General features: G+C 37.6%; 1 protein-coding gene across 1 annotated transcript in view; it reads left to right on the forward strand.

The window, feature by feature from the left end:
• The window catches only part of RGS7 (regulator of G protein signaling 7), a 521139-nt gene that overhangs the window by 479535 nt on the left and 18046 nt on the right, over positions 1 to 23558 (forward strand). The window contains exons 11-17 of the mRNA XM_030302853.1: positions 6529 to 6627; positions 8041 to 8102; positions 9633 to 9743; positions 11001 to 11126; positions 17242 to 17428; positions 20714 to 20803; positions 23003 to 23084. Coding sequence (XP_030158713.1) covers positions 6529 to 6627; positions 8041 to 8102; positions 9633 to 9743; positions 11001 to 11126; positions 17242 to 17428; positions 20714 to 20803; positions 23003 to 23077 — 750 coding nt within the window. The 3' untranslated portion in view covers positions 23078 to 23084. The remainder of the gene's footprint in view (positions 1 to 6528; positions 6628 to 8040; positions 8103 to 9632; positions 9744 to 11000; positions 11127 to 17241; positions 17429 to 20713; positions 20804 to 23002; positions 23085 to 23558) is intronic.

Here is a 23558-nt window from a genome sequence, read left to right on the forward strand (position 1 = left end):
GAACACTTGATGCATATCAGGATTTCTGGCTTGAGGACATAGCCCATGACTGGCACCAATGAATTAAAGCATTCCAGAAGTTTAAGACCTTCCCTTTTATGGCTGTTTCCTTATGTAGCATTAGGGCTTTCCAGGGTGTATGTCCCTGCTATAGGCACTAAACACTTTTTTTTTTTTTTAGTCGTATTTCTTGTGGTCTTTTTCCTCTATCCCTAGAAATATCATGTTCAGAGGCCCCAGTGTGATCCAAGTACTTTTTATTTCTTTTAAGGCAGTTTACCTTGATGTCAGGATAAAGAAGCCAAGGGAAGGGTGCCACAAAACCTGCTCAGATGCAGTGCTCCAAAGCTGTGGCTCCCAGGGGCTCTCTGAGAGAAAGAGGCAAAGCCAGACCAAAGCAGGCCTGTTGGCCCTGCTCTCCTGTGACTGGCCTCATGCAGTTCCTTCCATCGTCCGCACACAGCACAGCCTGAGGGCACTAGGGACTGGCTTTGTGCTGTGGAACCGTATTCAGAGCTGCAATCAGCTCTCCAAAAGCACATTTAGCCTCCTATCACTACTTCTGAATTTTGAAGAATTACTTTTCATGACACCTTACTTTGTGTCAAGTTTTCCCAACAGACACCAACTGAGATATGCTCTGGCTCGGAAAGAGAAAGCATGTGGATGGGCAGATAGGACTGAAAGATAAGAGAGCCACCATTTACACTGTCTTCTTAACGCTATCCGGTGTTGTTATTTTAACGGTGTTTCACATGGCATCCTGCTTTCTGAATGCTTGAAAAGCATTACTTGGCATTGCTGTGCGTCACTTAACAATGGGAAAACACCAGGCCCGGCAAGGTGAAATGCTGTAGAGATGGAACTACTAAGCTCTGTTTGTCTTGGTTGTGGTAGAGTTTCCTGTAAATCAATAATGGTAGAACCACAGGGCCTAAAGCAGAGCTCCCTAACTCTAAAATTACCAGAGAAAAAAGAAAGTTTTTGCCCTTGTTTTCATGCATGCCCTTGTTTTCAACAATTGGAGAAGGCTGATTTTTTTTTCACCTTTGGATATATATATAGCTTCTCATATTCAAACATGTTGAATTTTCTAGAATCTTCACAAGTGTCATTTTACATAGAAGGTTATAGGACTCTAAGCCACATACTGGTTTCTTTTTTAGAATTATGACCACTGCTACTTTAGCTCATATTTGGTTAGTAACTGGAATGAGCCATTCAATCAGTAGATTTAACAGGTCTCTGTGCTAGGCTTTTACTGGTGTTTAGATGATAAAAGGGACAGACATGACCTTGCGCTCATAGCTCATGATCTAATGACAGTGTATACCTTGAGCAAGCAGACAAATGTCTATACATATATAGCCACATAATTGTGTTAAGTGGTATATATTAGTCTGCTCAAGCTACCATAACAAAATGCTCCAAATGGCTTACATAATGGGAATTTATTTACTCAAAGTTCTGGAGACTAGAAGTCCCAGATTAAGTTGGATTTTGGTGAGAGCTCTCTTCCTGGCTTATACACAGCTGTCTTCTTGTTCTGTCCTCACATGGCAGAGAGCTATGGTGTCTGTCCCTTTTATCAGGACAGCAGCTCCATGGGATTAGGGTCTTACCCAATGGCCTCCCTTAATTTTGATTACCTCCTTATAGACTCCATCTCCATATACAGTGACATTGGGGATTAGGGCTCCAACATGAATTTCAAAGGGATGCAACTCAGTCCATAACATGTTATCGAGGGAATTTAAATGATTTGGGATTCTCAATTGCCACACCATTTTATTTTAAAAAATGGCAAAACAACAAACTATCCCACTATCCTCTGAAGTGTTCACAGTTATGTCCTTGGGGAGCAGGCAAGTCTGTGGGATTGTAAGCCCTAGACACAAATGGCAGAGGCCAATCTGTCACCTCTGGAAACTGCCTTTGTCTTCCACAGCTAATTGGGCTGTGTCCTTTATTCCCTTAGCTGTGAGACCACGCTCTGTCTTAAACCACTGCTAGTAAGAAAGTGGAACCCCTGAATTATACTTAATCTTCGCAAACAGAGAGAGTTTAGCAGAGAGAGCTGCTGTTAATTTATTTGGCATTCAGCTGCAATAATATTTCTCACGATTATATAACAAGAATAAGGGACTCAGTAAATCCCTAAAGCACTAATCCATCACATGTACCTAAACAATATCAGGGTTTGGAATGTTATATTTAATTGTTGAATTTCAAATAGGTATATCAAATATGTGAAGAGAAGGCTTAGATGTATATCTTATTTGAGATATGTTTAAGTATTTAGGCAGTTTTTAAACCTGTCTGTACTAAAATAGAAAGAAGTAGGTGAAAATGTGTTTCCGTAAGTCTCTATGGATGATAAGGTAGCATAGTCAGAAGGGAGTCAGCCTAATCTAGGCAAATTTTAAGGGGCACTGTGTGCCTGGCTTTCTTCAGCCTGCTTCTAAAATTTTAATTATAATAGGTCAGCCTGTGTATTAGTCAGGGTTCCCCCAAAGGGGGCAGGAGAGAGTGACAGAGATAGAGAAAGATTTATTTTAAGAAATTGACTCACACAGTTGTAGAGGCTTGGCAAGCCCCAAATCTAATGAGGTAGGCCAGTGGCTAGAGTCCCAGGGAAGAATTGCCATCTGCTGACAGAATTCCCTCTTGCCTGGATGAGGTCTATCTTTTTGTTCTTTCCAGGCCTTCAACTGATTGGATGAGGCCCACCCACATTATGGACAGCAATAGGCTTTATTCAAAGTCTGCTGATTTAAATTTTAACCTCACTCAAAATACATCCTCAAAGAAGCAACCAGAATAATGTTTCAACAAATATCTGAGCACTGTGGCCCAGCCAACCTGACACAAAAAATTAAGCATCACAGGATGAATCCTTCTCTACGACAATAACTAGAAGGGTCCTAGAACAACACAAAACCTGAGGAAAACTAAAAAAGCATTTGTGCATGCATGACTGAACCCACACTTTGGATGACTTCCTGTAACTCCAGAGCCCATATTTCAAAACAACAGTAAGCTGTTTCTTGTCTCATTACTTTTCTTTTTTCTATCACCTTCATTTAGGCATTGAGGCACTTCATATTTTAGTTAATAGCTAATGTGCACATTCTGGAAGAACGGTTAGCAAATTCACAATTAAATGTCCAGCTTTTCTGCTTTTAATGCAGTGGCTACAGCTGTTTATACATAAAAATACTGGCATTTCCTCCTGTCTGGATGCATAATGTGGCATTTTAATCTTAACAGAAGAAACTGCTCATGCCTTACAGTGACACAAAAGGGTTTTAAGTAAGAAGGACAATAAACTTGCAGGCAATAGACACTCTGATCAAAATGGCTACAAGCAGGGAATATTCTAAAGCCTTGGGGGCCAGCAGGGGCAGAGTTAGCCCTGGGGGTGATGGACCCAGGGACTCATCAGGGTCTCTCTAACCCTGCCCTCTCTTCTCTACCCTCTCTCTGCCGGGGCTTCCTGCGCATGGCAGCAAATGTGGTCACAATCCATTTTCTAGCTGAGCTGAGCAATCCAGAAGAAAGGGAAATATCCCCTCCCTCCACCACCAGTCAGAAAAATCCCAGAGATTTCACTCAGTATAGACAAGCATAAAAACTGTCTGCACTCTTTAGTTTCTGCTTTAAAAGTAGAGAATTTTCTTAGACCTCTTTCTTCTAAGACGTGAAGGGAAATCATATACGAACATATTTATGTAGAACATCAGATCTGTTTCATTTTGTGAATAACTTACCCAGTATTCATTTGGATGGTACCCTATATGAAGAAAGCTGGTCCAGGAATCCTGGATTTGAATAAGTGGACATGTTCATCACATCAAAGCATCTTGGTTAGTAACTAGCTTTGCTAACAACTCAAAATGGATCCCAATTAGTTAATTTTCTTTACCCCCAGCTGCAGACATTGAGACATTCAGACAACTTCATGTCCCTTTCTCCATTCCTACCTGTTGCTAGGTCTACTCCACCCACCCTAGGCCAATATTTTAATATATTAACTTTAAAAAAAATTCAAAACCTTTTACATTTCAGATGATCCTCATAACCTGTCTGCCAAACTCGTATCAATTTCCTTACCTCCTTTGTTCATAAAATAAGCCCTCTATGTAAAACTTCATTATTCGTGGCCATTTTCACTGTAACCAAGAATCAAAGTTAAAAGCTATCACTGGTCCCCAGAAAATTAAAGGCACTCTGACTGATGAAAGACAGGAATCCTGATGTTTACCTGCATGTAAGACAAAAAATGGAAACTCCACAGTAACCTCAGAGCCAGTAGCGAGACTGGTAGAAGACAGCTTTAAACACCACCTTCCAGTGATGTGATTTTTCCATGGACCTTCCTGAACCTATGTGCTGTGCATACATACTGAAGTAATCATAGAAATATAGAGACAGAAGATAATTTATACATCATTTTACTTCCATGACACCACAAAATGTAGTATTTTTTCCAGCAGTGTTTTAAATTATTTTTAATCTTAACCCAAAAACTTACTGTTAAAATAGTCAGCTATCTTATCTTATAAGCGTTTTTCTATGAACTATAGATTCTTATTAAGTACTTTAATTAAACTAAGGTAAATAAGAATGTAATGTTTAAACCTTAGAGTCTTTTTATTTTCTTTATAAAAATTAATGTAATACACCTGAAAAATAATAAACATTGGACAATGTCTACATTTATTTTCTACAATTATTGAATAATTGGTGATCTTTTACTCACCCAATTTTAAAAAATCATCAACCTCAACTGTCACTTCAGAGTTCAAAGTTCAAATATGAGCATTAGTAGTTCACATAGGCCTTCTCTGTTTCTTCGGTGAAAATTAAGTCTCCTGTACACAGGCCCCATGCTCTTGTTATTGTTTTCTTTCATGATACTTACCACAGTTTTAATCATATGTTTATTTGTGTGATTATTTGTGTAACATGTTTCCCCTCCGCTAGGTTGTGAATTCCAATGGAGGAGGAAGCATACCTATCTTTGTTTATTTCTACATCCCTAGTGCTCAGCATTATCTCCAGCATACAGTAGGTGTTCAATAAATGTTGAATGAATGAATGGAAGAACAGAAAAAATTAAGCCATTCAGTTCACTCCTGTTAATAATTAATTCACGGCATATGTGAATACAACCCATATTTGTTGGGTTGAAATGGATGCCCAGTGACAGAAATTAAGTTCCAAGAGGTTGACACTAGGTCAAGAGAGGGCAGATTGAAAGATTTACCAAAGTTGGTCTAAATTGGATAATTCAGGCAGGTTAAATCCAAGTGAGTATCTATTGAAGAAAGGCTAAGAGCAAAGTAAGGAGGAGTTACAAGGGAAAAACCAAGTCCAAAGGTCCATGTATAGAGCTAACAGGTTAACATTAAGAAAAGATAGAGTCCGAGTAAAAACAGGTCAGGAACAAAACACCATGGAATGTAGAGATACTTGTATGGTTAGTGATGGGCCTGAAAATTGGCTCATTTAAACATCTGTATCTACCCTCTTCTGATTTCAAGAGTTTCTTCCAAACCTATCTGGTAACTTCAATTTTGTGGGGCTTGAGCAGTTTTATTATGTCCTTATCTTTCATCCTCTTGTCCAAACAAAAAGTGCTCAGTAGCTTATATTAAATCCTTTATTTTAAAGTTATAATTCTTTGATATGAAAGAAAAAGTTATTTGGCTTCTCCCTTGAGTTGATATGTGAGATGCCTCGCCTTCAGGTGAAGACTTTTTTTTTTGTCTCTGTAAGACCCTAAATATTCATTTGTACGTACTAAGCGGTGGGTCTTTCTCAAAAAAGAGTATTCCTAAACAGTAGATTTGGCCTTTTGACAAAATACTAAAGAAGCACTGGGGCATCAAGGATTCCAAAGATAGGAGAAAACTTTGCGGTCACTGATGCTTGCAAAAGGCACCCAAAGGCACCAAATGTCAAGGCCCGTGCGGTGAGGTAAATAACCCAATGCTGAGGTGGGAAATTTGGAGCACTCTGGGGTGTCCTTGATCACACTAGCAGAAACCAAATCAACAACAGAATTGTTGACGTAGTCTCTCTCTTCAGTATTCCATTTTGTAAAACTCAGATTCTTTTCATTTTCTTTTGGTTTATAAAGTGTTTAATCTATTCTATATCCACCCCTATTTTATTTTGAAATCAATATTTATTAAATGCTATACAGTGTTATTTCCCAACTTAGTACTCTCAGTCCATCCCCAAATTTTATTATCAGACTTACCGTGATCTTTCCATATAATCGATTATTCTGTCAAAGTTAATAATCTAACCACATATTTTTTCAAAGAGCTGGGCTTCTATTTTATATTCATAAGATATTTATGACAGCAATGTCTTTGAATTTTAATGAGAAGCTTAATCAAATATGTAACAAAGCTTTGCGTTACCTTACTGAATATATAACACAAAATTACCTTTTAGAAAGTCTGTGGCTATAAATGATATTTTGTCCTAAAATATTTCTTTTTTACTTTAATATAGTCTGTCTATGGTTTACAAAATGACATTAGAAGTCACAGTCCTACCCACACACCCACACCAGAAACTAAACCTCCAACAGAAGATGAATTACAACAACAGGTGGGTCTACCTATAAAATGATCCGTTAAGGGTTTACAGAGTAGTAGCTATGAAGACTACATGGTGAATCTTAATGACATGGGTTCTCAAAGGTTATTTGAAGGGTTGACTGTTTCATAGAGAAGATTTGCAGTTAAAAGTTAGTGAAATCACTTATTTTAAGGTGTGTAGTCCCTCGAAAATGTATCAATATAGAGAGGTGTTTTTCAGATCTCTTCACTCTTTAATTCCCCAAATCCTGCTTCCTCTAACCAATTCTTTAAAATGACCTACACTGATGATTAGGCGTCTCCATTTCAAGAGTTATTTTGTACTCTGGAGCTCTTCTTGAAGAACGGAAGACTAGAAGCTGGTGACCGTTGAGTCACGTGTTTTCTGTATCCAATCATGTGACATGATCTTCACGGAGAGCTTTTTCTTGCTTCTCCCCCCCTGCTCCTCATAAGCCTCTGAAGTTTTCCTGAATTAACACTGGTGTGCAGTAATGGCATATGTCACTTGTTGTTTCGCAAATTGATAAATAGTTTGGTCACCAAGTAATATTCGAGAGCAAACACGAAGGTCTCTCATATGAAATAATAGTGAAATCTCTTGGTTTGGTTCAAAATAACTTTTTTATTCTTTTCCCTGATATTTTATTGTGATCTGGTTTAGCAATAGTGTAATGATACTTTCTCTAGTATATTTATAATAACCATGAATGGAAAGTAATTTAGAGAGTTTTGAAGTTTTCTATGTGTGATTATGTCCCTGTGAACATTTGTTATGAAATGTTGGTAAAATTATTCCCCAAACACCTATCTTTGATGCTTTCTTGGGCTAGTATTAGGAAGTAGGGTTTACTTTGAAATTATAGTACATGGGGCACCTGGGTGGCTCAGTCAGTTGAGCGACCGACTTCGGCTCAGGTCATGATCTCGCAGTTCGTGAGTTCGAGCCCCGCGTTGGGCTGTGTGCTGACAGCTCGGAGCCTGGAGCCTGCTTCAGATTCTGTGTCTCCCTCTCTCTCTGCCCCTCCCCCACTCATGCTCTGTCTCAGAAATAAACATTAAAAAAAAAAAAGAAATTATAGTACAAATAACAAATATATTTATTTTCTGAATTTAATATTGGGGATTGATTCTGATTTGGCTTTTCACTCTGAATAAATGTTTAAAATCTCTATAATGCTTTTAAAATAAAGTTATAGTTTGTCAAAGTATGCAGAATGTTCAAATTCATTGCTGTTCTAAAGGGATATTGACTATGTTTTTTCAAACACTTTAATTTTCAGAGTCATCTCATTTGATTTTTCAGACTTTGAAATTTTACTGACTTGGAACAGTATTTAGAATTGCCCAGTGTATCAGAATTTCGAGTTGAAAATTTTGAGAATGTCACTACTTACATAACTACTTCTTTAATTCTTTTCAGATTAAATATTGGCAAATACAGTTAGATAGACATCGGTTAAAAATGTCAAAAGTTGCTGATAGGTAAGTATTTCAAGATGCCCATATAAATAAAAAAAATTCATGTGATAGTTAACTGTGTTTAAAATGGGATCCTGTAAGAAATTTTATTTTTCCTTTTGCACATAGAAAACTTTCAAAAATGGGGTGCCTGGGTGGCTCAGTCGGTTAAGTGTCCAACTTCAGCTCAGGTCATGATCTCATGGTTTGTGAGTTCAAGCCCCACGCTGGGCTCTGTGCTGACAGCTCGGAGCCGAGAGCCTACTTTGGATTCTGTTTCTCCCTCTCTCTCTCTGCCCCTCTCCTGTTTGTGCTCTATCTCTCCCTGTCTCTCAAAAACAATAAACCTAGAAAGAAAGAAAGAAAGAAAGAAAGAAAGAAAGAAAGAAAGAAAAGAAAAAGAGAAAAGAAAGAAAGGAAAAGAGAAAAGAAGGAAAGGGAAGGAAAGGAGAGGGGAGGGGAAGGGAGGGAAGGGAAGGAAACTTTCAGGGAACTCTTCTGTTATAGTTTAAATGAAAGAATGATCATTACTGTCTTCAGTCTCTCGAGATCCAGTCCTGCGCAACTAGAATCAGATACAGAAGATATTTCCAAGGAGTTGAATTTTTCACTCCTGCTGAGAGAAATGAACCTTTCAATTTATCACGTTACTTTTTGGCAACTTAGAGCCTCTCTGTAAATTCATCTTAACATTGACACTTTTCAGTTATTGCATGACTTCAGAATTTGAATTAAACACAGATTTTAGATATTTTCCTTTTCTTCATTTAAATCTGTTATTAGTGGCACACATGTTCTTCGCTTTGGAGTATTGCCAAATCCCACCTCTCCAACTTCTTTCTTTCCTCTCCGTCTTTTTCTTTTCTTTCTTTCTTTTTTTTTAATACAAATTAAAAAAAATGTTAGTGATTCCCCCCTTACCTAACTCCTGTAGATACTTTTAATAAAAATTTCCTTTACCCATTCTCCAAGTTTGCTAAAATTTCAGCTGTGAGTGGACTGGCTGGCCAAGGATTGGAACTGACCCTTAGCACTGTTTTTCACACACTGACACTTTCCATTTTACTTCATTTTAATGGACGGATGTTGCCTCACTTGGTTTGGGCATGGACAGACATGGACTCCTTAGCTACATTTGTCTTCCAAGGTGCACAATAAGTTGATGCACAAAAGTTATTGAAACATGGAAACTGCCATTGGGTTTTACTCTATAAGCAAGCGATTCCTGGGGCGCCTGGGTGGCGCAGTCGGTTAAGCGTCCGACTTCAGCCAGGTCACGATCTCGCGGTCCGTGAGTTCGAGCCCCGCGTCGGGCTCTGGGCTGATGGCTCAGAGCCTGGAGCCTGTTTCCGATTCTGTGTCTCCCTCTCTCTCTGCCCCTCCCCCGTTCATGCTCTGTCTCTCTCTGTCCCAAAAATAAATAAACGTTGAAAAAAAAAATTTATAAGCAAGCGATTCCTTGCCCAGACCTTTTTATATCGTATCCCTTATTTGGGGCTGGGTATAACTCAGCAAAAAAACTAACGAAGATGAAAATATTTTTTTTCTCTCTAGTCTGTTAAGTTACACGGAACAGTATGTAGAATATGACCCATTTCTTGTGCCACCTGACCCTTCTAACCCATGGCTGTCTGATGATACTACTTTCTGGGAACTCGAAGCAAGGTATGTGACATGTTCTTTTCTCTCCAATTATTTTACTTATTTCAGGTTTTGGGTAAAATAGGAAGAATTCCATAACTGATAATGGTAAGGCTAATTTTACTCTGTGTCTCTATTAGCCCGTGATATAAAGTTCTTGTTCAAGGTAATGGTTTTTAAACCTTAAATACTTGCATTTGTGTTCAGATGCACATTGCCAGAGGACTGGCACAAAATTAGAGGTACAGGAGTTTCAGGATAGATTATTCAGAGTTGGGATCTTCAGTTCTTGAAATTTAGCTCATGGTTTTTGCTTCTTTGAAACTCCGCATAGCCACACAGGCCCCTGTATTCAAGCAAAATGATTGTTAAATCCATACTTATTTAAGCACAATACAGGTATGGCTCTATCCATTCAATTTTAAAACAAAATGAACTTGCCATTAACACTCTAAGAGAATCTGACAAGATACTGACGTCTTAAGAAAACCAAAGCACAATTTAAGATTCCCTGGTTTCCTTCATGACCTGTATAAGGGAAGACTTATATCATCAATCGTGACAGAGTCATGAGGAGAGCAGTGCCTATCACTATACAGAGTGAGGATTTCACATCCTATGGCCTTTCTCTAGACTGTGTTTATGGACTTTTTCTTTCTTTTACCTCCAGACAGTGTTCTTAAATGCTTGACAAGTGCAGGCTCTTCATCCATAAGTTCTAGATTTTATACATGAGGAATTGGGGCCCCAGAATGTTGTGATTCAGCCAGGATTAGGTCACACATTTCATCAACAACAAACTCATAACTAGAATTTAGGCCTTTTGGTTCCCAATGCATTTTCCTCCAGTACAACATACCACCATGAGACTCCACACTATATGCTGGTTAAGAAATCGTGCTTTGAGGTGAGAATGTCTAGAATATTGCCCCTTATTACATGTCATACATTGGCAAGTTAAAACCCTCTGTGTGCCTTGATTTCTTCATCTATAAAATAAGAATTATAATAGTACCTGTCTCAAAAGTTGCAGAAAAAAATCTAAAAGAATCCCTCTAGAGCACTTAGTGCCTAGGCTTAATAAAGATTAGACTGTTGTTAATGCCTAATATATACTTCACTATGATTTCATGCACAGCCATCAATCACAGATTTTTTTTTCCTGAAAGATATGTTAAAGATGGGAACCTCAAGATATATATGATTTTGAGGGGAAATGTAATAGCAGAAGATAGAATTGGCATGAAAGGAGTATATTTTTCCTCATTTTATCTCCTATAGCAAAGAACCAAGTCAGCAGAGGGTAAAACGATGGGGTTTTGGCATGGATGAAGCATTGAAAGACCCAGTTGGGAGAGAACAGTTTCTTAAATTTCTAGAGTCAGAATTCAGCTCAGAAAATTTAAGGTAAGACACATTGTTTGTATCCTATTCTATGTCAGAGAGACTTACTGTGATATGGCTGGTTATTTTGCACCAAATAGACCCTCGTACCAACATGATGACAATATGAACCCATTGAATTTCTGCCTCCTGATGGAGGAAAAAAGGTAACAAAGGAAAAGCCTATCCAGAATTATTAGTTCCTTATAATGGTTTATTTTTACATTATCTCTTCATCTATTAAGTATATAAGTGTGATGCATTTGAAATGGACTCCATAAAAAAGTATAATACCTGAACTAATGTTTGGCAAAGTGAAGAATGGCCAATAATATTTATGAAGTTAAATTATCATTATTTATCAGTATTGGTCTTCTTAAAGTAAGGTCTGGGTGCCTATTAAAAATAACTTGAGGGGCGCCTGGGTGGCGCAGTCGGTTAAACGTCCGACTTCAGCCAGGTCACGATCTCGCGGTCCGTGAGTTCGAGCCCCGCGTCACAGGCTCTGGGCTGATGGCTCAGAGCCTGGAGCCTGTTTCCGATTCTGTGTCTCCCTCTCTCTCTGCCCCTCCCCCGTTCATGCTCTGTCTCTCTCTGTCCCAAAAATAAATAAACGTTGAAAAAAAAAAAAATTAAAAAATAAATAAATAAATAAATAAATAACTTGAAACAACACTGTGGGGCAGTTCATGCACTTGGCACATTTAAATATAGCTTCAGGACAGTTGAGGGCCGCACCACACTGAGCTGTTAGTAGGAGAGGGGTGTGCATTCCACCCATCTGTTGTATGCATCATCCTTACATATTTTTGAATTTTTTCGAACTTAAGAGGCACCTGGAAATTGAATTTTTAAATGTGAGACACTGCAATAGATTTTAATGGCTCTTTTTAAGATCACCGAAGTGAGTGATAACTTTCCACTGCATAAAAATGTTTTTCCATGAGCTCTTTAATTCATTATTCTTTTGAAAATGATACCCTAATTTACTTTCCCATGACTTATGCGGTCCTGTGGAACTCATTTATGGTAAGGTCCCAGCATTCATTTATTTTCATTGGAACACTGCAGCTCCAGGCATTGTCACATTCTTTACAGATGATTTAACAGATACCAATACCAAATCATTCAGAAGCATGTAGATCTTTGACAGATGTCCTATGGTTGAAGCAAGATGATCACAGTTGGAACCTGGAATAATTTTATTATATATGCATGCCTGTCATGAATTGTTGGGATGCAGCCTTCTATTCACTCAAGTTTGTGCAAACCCATCTTGGGAAGGCCTTTAGAAGATCTACACTGCTAAGGGTTTTGTTTTTTTTTTTTTTTTATCAAGGTCACATCATCAATTATTGAGTAAAGGAATGCATAAAAAATATAGCAGAGATAAAAGATATTTTTAGCCTTTTAGCAGATGGGAAGATGGAATTTCCTCTAGTTCTCTAAGTTTTTAAATAAATGCCAACATCAGGGGTATCATGATGAAAAAATAAACAAGAAATGGGGCACCTGGGTTGCTCGGTCAGTTAAAGGTCCAGCTCTTGGTTTTGGCTCAGGTCATGATCTACAGTTTGTGAGATCAAGCCCTGCATTGGGCTTCACGCTCACAGTTTGGAGCCTGCTTGAGATTCTATCTCTCTCCCTCTCTCTCTCTCTCTGCCCCTCCCCTGCTCGTGCTCTCTCTCTCAAAACAAGTAAAAATAAACTTAAGAAATAAACAAGTAATAAGCCTGGCCAGTATCACCTAACCAAATAAAAATGGTTCCTGATTTCATTAAAACTACAGCCTAGGGGCGCCTGGGTGGCGCAGTCGGTTAAGCGTCCGACTTCAGCCAGGTCACGATCTCGCGGTCCAGGAGTTCGAGCCCCGCGTCGGGCTCTGGGCTGATGGCTCAGAGCCTGGAGCCGGTTTCCGATTCTGTGTCTCCCTCTCTCTCTGCCCCTCCCCCGTTCATGCTCTGTCTCTCTCTGTCCCAAAAATAAATAAACATTGAAAAAAAAAATTAAAAAAAAAAAAAAAAAACTACAGCCTAGTGGTGGATACAGAGAACACAGATCACAACACAAAATCGTGGTTATTTAGATCTGAGAAGTACAGAGGGATAGCTAACCTAGATTGGAGGTCAGCAAAGGCATCCTAGGGGGAATAGCTTCAGGCTGTGATTTGGATGTCAAGATATAACCAGCCAAAATGTAGGAAGAAAGAAGCTCTGGGCAAAGGAAATAGTGGCAACTGTGTTTGTTTCGTGAATGAATTGAATCACTGCTGATTCCTTAGTTCAAGCCTTAACCATTTCTTATGTCAATAATTTTATGCCATACTAGTTTTCTTTTTTTTAATTTTTTTAATGTTTATTTTTGAGAGAGAGAGAAAGAAAGAGGGGGGGGAGGGGCAGGGAGAGGGAGAGACACAGAATCCGAAGCAGGCTCCAAGACTCTGGGCTGTTAGCACACAGCCTGACGCGGGACTTGAACTCAGGAACTGAGAGATCATGACCTTAGCTGAAGTTGGACGCTCAACCGACTGAGCCACCCAGGCACCCCTACCATGCTAGTTTTCCATCTAAGTCATTTCATTTAAGAAATATGACATATTGAATATATTTTATGTTACAATCATATCCATACTGTTATAAGTATGCCATGGTATATTTAGTGTTCACTCTTTCTGATTATCAAACATCTAATCACCACAACAAAAATGAAATTTAAACATTTGTGCCCCATTTTCCGATAAGCAAAATATGTCTGAGGGAGGCTAAGCATCTTGTCCAAGTCAGATGGGCTAGTAATTGGAATCCTAGGCTTTCTAAAAGCCAATAGAGGCTATACTCCACTGCTCCCCAAATCTGAGCCCACTGTTTCTGGTATCACACACTGAGGAGGAAAGAATAGTCCAGTTGTCCGGGAGGGCTAATTGAGCTTAAGTTAGTCTCAGTTTGTCTTATCAAGCAGCTGCCTGTAAGCACCTGCTCTTTACAGAAGCATGACACTCCTATGTTCTTCCAGAATTAAGACAGGAAAAAAAAAGTCAAGAAATACTGTTTATTGATAACTTATTCCTTAAATATAACCTCTGCTGTCCATTGGTGTGTTTTTACTCATTCCCTTTTCAGGTAAAGCATGCAGCATAGTGGAACTACTAAGGAAATATAGTAATATGAGTTTTATTGTTGAGTGTCTAAAAATGTGTCAGGCACTCAGAAGTGCCTCTTACATAATTTATCTTGTCACCTAATGGAAACCTAGTGAGATAGACATTATTATCCCATTTTACTGATTAAGAACTCAAGACTCAAAGACATTAAGACACTTACTTCCTCATATTCCAGCTACCATATATTAAGGATGATGGGATTTTACCAGTGTCCTTTCCATTCTACTGAGTTATTACAGCATCTACAGTAAGGCCGAGAATAAGAAAGGTGATGATGTGGGGGCACCTGGGTGTCTCAGTTGGTTAAGGGTCCAACTTTGGCTCAGGTCATGATCTCACAGTTCATGAGTTCAAGCCCCATATCACGCTCTGTGCTGACAGCTTAGAGCCTGGAGCCTGCTCGGATTCTGTCTCCCTCTCTTTCTTCCCCTTTCCCACTCATTCTCTGTCTATCTCCAAAACAAATAGACATAAAAAGAAAGAAAGAAAGAAAGAAAGAAAGAAAGAAAGAAAGAAAGAAAGGAAGGAAGGAAGGAAGGAAGGAAGGAAGGAAGGAAGGAAGGAAGGAAGAAAGAAAGAAAGAAAGAAAGAAAGAAAGAAAGAAAGAAAGAAAGGCGATGATGCTCTTAGGGACAGTTACGAGCACATCAACTGCTGCAAATTATCCAGGGGCAAACCCCAGCTATGACACTCATAGTGGGCAACCTTAAATAAGTGACTTAATCTTCATATCCTCAGTTTCCTTTTCTCAAAAATGGGGGAAATAATAGCACATACTCTAGTGCTGTAGAGATTGAATTAGTAAATATGACTAAACCACTTAGAATAGAGCCTGCACTTATTACTGTAAGTGTTCTTATTAATTTTTCTGTGTTTTCAAGTTTGTTAAGATGTCACTGCATCTATATCAGCTTTCCCTTACCAGCCCAGTGCTTTGCCCAGCAGAAGGCTTTTTCCTGCTTTGCACTCCCACACTATGTGGTTTGCCCTGTTGATAGCTGCTCCTGGGGTCCTAATGTTAGGCAGTTATTTGAATGGTGTACCTTTTTCTCTAGTGCTTCTTTGAGGACAGAAAAATTCTTTCAATTAAGGTGTTGAAAGCATGCTGGAATGGACTTGAATGAGCATTCATTACAACATTTATGCGCCCTCAGATGGCAATTAGATTGCACAGTGTCCAAATCTCTTATTTTTAGAGGAAATAGTCTTGAGCCTTCCCTTCTGAAGACAATAATGGTAGTTTCATGTGTAAGGCGTTGTCCAAAATTGGACTATCTACTGTTATATATATCTATAGGAAAATAATCTCTAGAAACTGGAAACTCACTAGATGGAGTAATATTTGACTTTCTAACTCTAGCTCAACTGCTTTATTACTTATTTCTGACCTTTCATTAATGCCCAAGTTAAAACTTAATAATTATGAAGGTTCTGTTTGTATGAAGGTTCTGTTTATAAAGGTCATATTGTACCTCTCTTAAGACTCTGTAGCCTGAACTGAGAACAAACTGAGGGTTGATGGGGGGTGGGAGGGAGGGGAGGGTGGGGGGTGGGTATTGAGGAGGGCACCTTTTGGGATGAGCACTGGGTGTTGTATGGAAACCAATTTGACAATAAATTTCATATATTAAATAAATAAATAAATAAATAAATAAATAAAGACTCTGTAGCCTGTAGTGAACTTTGTCTTTTGTCATTTTCCCATTTCATGACTACATATGCTATTAGGGTGATAATGGTCTATATTGAGGATAACATAGATGTAGTATGTTCCGTTTTCAAGGATTTTTTTTCATTTTAACAAATTATAGTGATATATATAATATATATATCATGTATATATTCATTTTTTTTAAGTTTATTTACTTATTTTGAGAGGGGCAGAGGCAGGCCACGAGCATGGGAGGGGGAGAGAGAGAGAGAAAGAGAGAGAATCCCAAGTAGGCTCCATGCTGTCAGTACAGAGATTAACATGGGGCTTGAACTCACGAAACCGTGAGATCATGACCTGAGCTGAAACCAAGAGCCAGATGCTTAACCAACTGAGCCACCCAGGCACCCAGCATCTTCATCTTTTCAACATTATTTCTAGTCCTAACCAAAATGATATAACGTAGAACAAAATTTAAAGAAATGAAACCTATTAATACAATGTGACCCTTTATTATTAGACATTGCTATTTGCTCTTAGCCAAAACATGTTCTGGTGGGTTTTTTTCCTTACAGCATATATATTCTACACAGAAGCATATAAAATATATTTACATATTTAGAAGAAAGTCAGTATTTGTTTTGTTTGTTTGTTTTCCAGAGCTTCTGAATTGCTTTGATGCCTCTGCAAATTTAAACCTTTCAAACAGTGGCACGTGAAAGCTTGTTGCTTCTGTCATTCCATAACTCTCTGAATTAAACAGCCTAAAATTAGTTACTTGCCCTGATTTCTCCAGCTAGGGCCTTTTCTGATCTTGTGTCCAGGCCTCTTTTAATTCCAGTAAAGCTTCGCTGTGATTCCCTTGCCACGTAGAGCAGAAAATCCTCTCCATACTAACTCTCATTGCTCACATGGACAACAGATCCAAAGGATATAGTACAATGCACTGCTTTATCCCCCAAGCAGATGCTCTGTGTCATTCACTCTAATCCCCTACAACCTCCTCTTCCTTTCTAATAAATGGTTCTTTAGTGGTGCTGTTTTGCTGTAGTAAAAATTAAAGTTGTGAAGAATCAGGGCTCTGGGAGATCTGCTTTCAATAGCAAACACTTAAAAAAGATTGTTTTCAATATTTCCTTTTGAAAACATTTATACTTTTGAATACAACTAATGAAAAAAAAATTCAGTAAAGGCCATATATTGGAAGCCCTGAGAAAAAAAGGAGTTTATTGTTATGCATTATTGTGAATTGTGTGATCAGTCAATATTATAAGAAGTTGCAAATTATGAGGCATCACAGTAAATGCTTGGTGTCACATTTTCCATAGATTCTGGCTAGCAGTGGAAGACCTGAAGAAAAGGCCTATTAGAGAAGTCCCTTCCCGAGTTCAGGAAATATGGCAAGAATTTCTGGCTCCTGGAGCTCCCAGTGCCATTAACTTGGATTCTAAGAGCTATGATAAAACCACACAGAATGTGAAGGAACCTGGACGATACACATTCGAAGATGCTCAGGTTGGTATATGGGTGGGCCTCACAGTATGTCACAAATGTGTTCCTGGAAAATTGACGTTTGAGGTATTTCTGCTTTATTTTCATTGTAATTGGCAGCTAGACTTAATATTTTCAATTTAGGTAACTGTATGTAAAATAATTCCAATTGATTTGGAAGAAAAGAGAGACACATTAAAATGAACAGTTTCTGAAGCTTGGGAATGTTTTATAAATTTGAATGTTTTTATGTGAAAATTTCTTAAAGGGGAATATTTGAAATATTTGAACACTTTTACTTCATTTTTCTACTTCATCTCCCAATATGCAAGAAAACACTTATCTAATGATGACCTAAGCTCAGTAACACATAGTTGAAATCTTTAAGGTATCTTCCAATGTGGAGATTCTAAGATGCTGACATTCCTAAATTATTCATCATTATGAATAATCAGAGCTAAGCTAAAGTAGGTTACAGTTATGTCACACTCAAGCCAGTTTTGTCTCTTATGATACAATGAAATAATAGAATTAGGCATATATGAATTTCCCAAGTTAAGTTTTTAATCTGTGAAAAGGAAAAAAAGGAAATTAATATTAAGATGTTAATATCCTAAGACAAATATTTAGATTTTTTTTCCTCAAACTGGGCACAATTGCCTCCTTAGACACAGTCTGAATTTTTCCTTCTCTAAAAAAATGTTGTGCTCAAGAAGAAAAGTAAACTTTTGAGTATTATTTTCCTAATGATATGCTGTAATTGGCTTTTTAAAAAAAATTTTTTTTTAATTTTTTTTTCAACGTTTATTTATTTTTTTTGGGACAGAAAGAGACACACAGCATGAACGAGGGAGGGGCAGAGAGAGAGGGAGACACAGAATCAGAAACAGGCTCCAGGCTCCGAGCCATCAGCCCAGAGCCCGACGCGGGGCTCGAACTCACGGACCGCGAGATCGTGACCTGGCTGAAGTCGGACGCTTAACCGACTGCGCCACCCAGGCGCCCCTTAAAACATTTTTTTAATGTTTATTTATTTTTGAGAGAGAGAGAGAGAGAGAGAGACAGAACATGAGCGGGGGAGGGGCAGTGTGAGGGAGACACAGAATCGGAAGCAGGCTACAGGCTCCGAGCTGTCAGCACAAAACCTGACCCGGGGCTTGAACTCATGAACTGTAAGATCATGACCTGAGTCGAAGTCAGACACTCAACCAACTGAGCCACCCAGGCGCCCCTGTAAATTAAATTGGCTTTTAAATTGGAACATGCATACATCTTAATTTCTTAAACCTCTTCAAAAGAAGAATATTAGTTCTAGAAAGTATCTTGTTTTTCAAATAACAATATTACTAAAATAAAATCTAGAAGATTTTAAAATCTAAAAGACCTTATTTTCACTCCCGGTGGAAAGTACATTTCTCCTGGCTTTGGTCTAAAGAAATGAGCCATCGTATAGAAAACTAACACAGGTTGAGATAGCTAAACAGACACCCATCTTTGCTTTCCCATGGCCTTCTATGTAGAAATAATTATAGACACATGCAAGAGAGCAGGATGAAAATTATAGTCCTGTTGCTTACTTCTCTGTGGATTTATCTTTCTTTCAGTTCAAGATAAAATTTCAAGCATTTTTCTAGAGCCAACAATATGTAAAATGTTTGAAATGATCTCCCTGAAGTCTTAAAAAGAACATTTCTTTGTTATCTGTGGCATTAAAAATATTCTTGCTTAATAGGTCTTCAGTAAAATAAAAAGGCATAATTTTCTATAGAAAACATTACCACCTGACCCTGGGCTTCTTTTTCAGTTAAGCTCAGATATTTAACTCCAGTTGTTGATAGGTTTTTTAACCCCATCCTCAAAAATATAGTAATGAAAATTCCTGCCATTTTTTGAGAAAAGAAACAGTGTAATGGTTAAGAAAGCAGACTCTAGAGCCAAATTGCCTGGGTTCTAGTCAAAGCTCTGTGACCTTCTTCATATTTAAAATGGGTATAATAATGGTTCCCATCCTCACTGAAGTTTTGTGAGGATTAAATTAACTAATACAGGCAATCACTAGAAGTGTGCCTGGTATATATGCAAGTATATCTGAGCACTTACTATGCATACTCCCCTTCTTTGCTAAATATGTATCATTCCTTTAAGCCTCACAACAACCCTATTGTACAGAGTGGAAAACTAAGGCTCAGAGAGATGGGATAATTGACCTAAATTTACATGTTTGTAAGTGGCAGGTCTCGAGCGAGATAAGATCTGAAACCTTCAATGCTTGACTCCAAAACAAGACCTCTCTCCACTTTTCCAACAACAAATTCTGATAGGGTCTTGAATGTACCATACTTTTGGAGGTGAGCCTTGGGCTAGATATTGAGTGAGAATAACTCCAAATCATAGCAGAGAGGATTTTCTGCTCTACGTGGCAATGGTGTGTTTGAGACTGGGGAAACTGAGTCATTTCCTAAAATATATTTTTTTCTGCAAACAAAAAGAGATTGGGACATCCAGGATACTCTCTATATCTAACTGATTTTTCACTAGACTAGAAAGAGGAAGGAGCATTTATGCTCCATTGAACTTCAATGCTCATTGAACTCCCTAGATGGGGCTAACAACTGAATGGGATGAATATATTTTTTTCCTTGACTTCTTTGTCTATCAATATTCATCATCATAATAGGACGTTGTGGACTGATTATAGGTTTAAATTATTAAATATTTACCTAATCTGTCACTGAAGGAAGTTTTTTTTTAATGCATACAAATTAGGAGATTTAGCAATTAAATATCACAAAATATTTCTTGGGTTTGTGCTCTGGCCCAAAGTGGATGTGGATGACAATTTTTTAATATAATTAGTACCGAAGAGATGATTCATCTGGACAGCCTGCATCCTCCAAGTAGATAGCTAGTGTGATTACTGAGTCTTGACTTCATATCATTCACTTTTGGCCTGGAGTAATTTTAAGAGATAGTAGATTTATTTATATTCTCAAATGACCTATATAAATCAACAACTTGATTTGAAATAACTTCATGACCTTCCATTAACTGAATTCCATGTTTTTCAAGGACTGGATATGATTTGCCTCCTCTGTAGCTCTCAACCCAGTTTAAATATTGATCATGAATAAAATTATAAATCTGAAGATTCATATGTTCTGTAAACACAAAGTATTCTCATCAACATTATGATTATTAATTTTAGCTGTTTCCAGATTTGTTTTGAACCATACCCTGTATTCTTGACACAGGATTTGATTTTTCCCTGAGAAATAATAAAGAGGCACTTCAACCATTATTTCTTTTTAGGAGCACATTTACAAATTGATGAAAAGTGATTCATACCCACGTTTTATAAGATCCAGTGCCTATCAAGAGCTTCTACAGGCAAAGAAAAAGGTATTGGTTCTTTGTGACCTTTTTCGATCTGGTTCTCAGTTATAATTGTATGGAGTAGTTCCTTCTACTGAGGCCAGGGTATTGGACAAATGGTAAGTGAACACACTCCAAGACCTTCCCCAAACCTTTGTGTTTTATAAGGGCCATCTGAGATGTTTTTGTTTTTGTTTGTTGATTGCTTATTTTCTTTTTTGTTTTGTTTATTTCTGCAGATGTTCATGCTTTACAACGTTTTTTAGAACCTGTTTTCATGTTTCATGTTAGTCTCTTGTATGGCCAGTTTATGGATATAAAAATATAAAAAATTAAAATTAATGAAAAGGAAAGAATAACATCATTAGGTCAAAAACTTGAAGAGGGTTTTCTTTGTCCAGGAAGCTTGAGTGTAAGGTTTTGGCCACATACCCCATAACCAAATATAGACTTATTATTTTCAATGATAGTTGCCAAAATGTAGTTATGTTCGATTCAAAATATTTTAATTTGGCATTCATCCTGGATTACTTCGTATCCTGATGATGAACTTTACACACCTAACAAGGTAGCCAAACACATTTTGGAAGAGCTGCAATAGACCTCATTATTCAATTAATGTTTATAATCAATCTAATCATTAAGGCAGGGTATGGAAAATCTGAATATAAAAATTGAACATCATTCATTATTTTTTAATGTTAAAATAGTCCATAGCTTCCTGAAATTTTTGAGATGAAATTATAATTTTGTGTAATTCATGACTGTCATTTAGGCTAATCTGATTTTTTAAAGTCCATTGCCTTTGCCAATAAATACTCTGTACTTGCCCTGTTCAATACAGCAGCCACTAGCCACATGGGATTGTTTAAATTTAAATTTAAATAAAGAGTACATAAATTCTAGCCAGATTTCATGTACTCAATGGCATCAGCTTCTGAAATATTGGACAACATAGAATGGCATTTCCATCCTTTCAGCAAATTCTATTGGACAGCAATGCTTGACAGAATTGACGTAATCAACAGAAATCTAGTCCTAACAGAAAAGTATGAAGAAATTCTGAAGATATTCCACTGATTTTCAAATATGTAGGCTTTGCAAATGTCAACGTAAAACCTTCATGAATCTACTTCATTTTAGTGTCATTTAATTTTGCTTGAAATCATACCATTTTGTTTGCACAGGAAGAGTTTTGGTGTTAAAAATAGAAGTTCTAATAAAAACAGAGCCTATGTCCTGTGTCTAGCGTCCTTCCTTGGCAGCTTTCCTACCTTCCCGGTCCCTGTGACTTAGAACGTGGATTTGGCATTGCCTCCTTTCATCATCCTGTCTCTTTATGCTGTTTTCCTTGCTTTCTTTTTATTTATGTTCCCTATTTCCCTTTGCCACACCCACCCCATTCATGTAAGTCGGAACACTCAATGGATCGCAGAACATCTTTTGAGAAATTTGCACAGAATGTGGTAAGTTTTCTTTCTTTTTTTTTTTTTTTTTTTGAGGAATTACAAATCATTAAGTCTAATTGGGAAATTTTCCCAATTTCTAGCCCCATCACTCACCTTTCATCCGTTGATGTAACAAAAGTATTGTCTTTATTCGAACTCAGAACTTCTGCTTCCTGCTTATCTTTCTGACCCAGCTCTTTCTAGAGTAAAGATGTCATCCGTAAGAAACCATTTGTGTCAAACTAAGGTTTGGAAAGAAGTATATATTATGGCATATAAAATGAAGAAAGTATCTCTTACGTGTTTTTATTTTCATTCTATGTATCCCTTTCTTTCTTAAAGATAGTGCATGCATTTCTACATGCTCTTTCTCTTAGCCCTTCCTAAGGCTTTTTTAAAAGTTAAAGAACAATGAGGGTTCTGTGCTTTCTACCTCTGCAGAGAGAAAATGGCCTAATGAGCAGTTTAAAGCCAAAGACTTGGTATGAATGGTGGTTGGTGACAAGATATGCCCACCAAAGACCCACCAGCATGCCTCTCTTATGCTTTATGTTTTGGGAAGGTGTTGAAAACTGTTGCATAAATCATCCAAGAAACCAGTAGTTTTCCTACCACTGTTTTCTTAGTATCTTGCCATGTGTTTTGGTGATATTTTGGTGATATATTTGTATGTGGGATTCCTTTTTTTTTTTTTTTTTTTGTATTGTGCCAGTGCCTTTGCAACTTTCTGACGTTGTGTAAGCTCAAACTAAAGCCTTCAACACATTTATTTTTATAGGGCAGAAACATCCCTATTTTCCCATGCCATAAAAACTGTACACCAACACTGAGGGCCAGCACTAACCTGTTATGAAAAAGAGGTAGAAAAATCTTGGTTTATACTCAAGTTTGTCTGCATTGTCTGTTGAGTTGTGTGGTTAGCTCCATGCTGCTGTGTGTGTGTGTGTGTGTGTTGTGGCTTTTGCTGTGATGGCCAGTTAAGTGGAGTTATGTGTGTTGAAATGTAAGCAAATTGGAGTCAACAAAGATGCTGTTTTTTGTTTTTAGTTTCCTTCAAATATCTTTGTGGTGGGGAATGTTAATCAGTTCTATTTATGAATTGCCAGTTGTGACTAGGAACAGACTTTAAAAAGCTGTATATACTTTGAACAGTCAATGTGATTGCAAAAATTAAAGGGCTGGAAAATGAAGAACTCTAGGAATTAATCACTCAATAAACTTCAAAAAATGTTGGCTGGTTCTGTTGGAATCTCTGACCTTTAAAATAAAATTTTCCTAACCATGCCTCATAAGTCATCATGGGAAGATAAAGACAATATTTTAAAAAAAGCCTC

The sequence above is a fragment of the Lynx canadensis genome, chromosome F1 (genome assembly GCF_007474595.2).
Source record: "Lynx canadensis isolate LIC74 chromosome F1, mLynCan4.pri.v2, whole genome shotgun sequence".
Taxonomy (NCBI): domain Eukaryota; kingdom Metazoa; phylum Chordata; class Mammalia; order Carnivora; family Felidae; genus Lynx; species Lynx canadensis.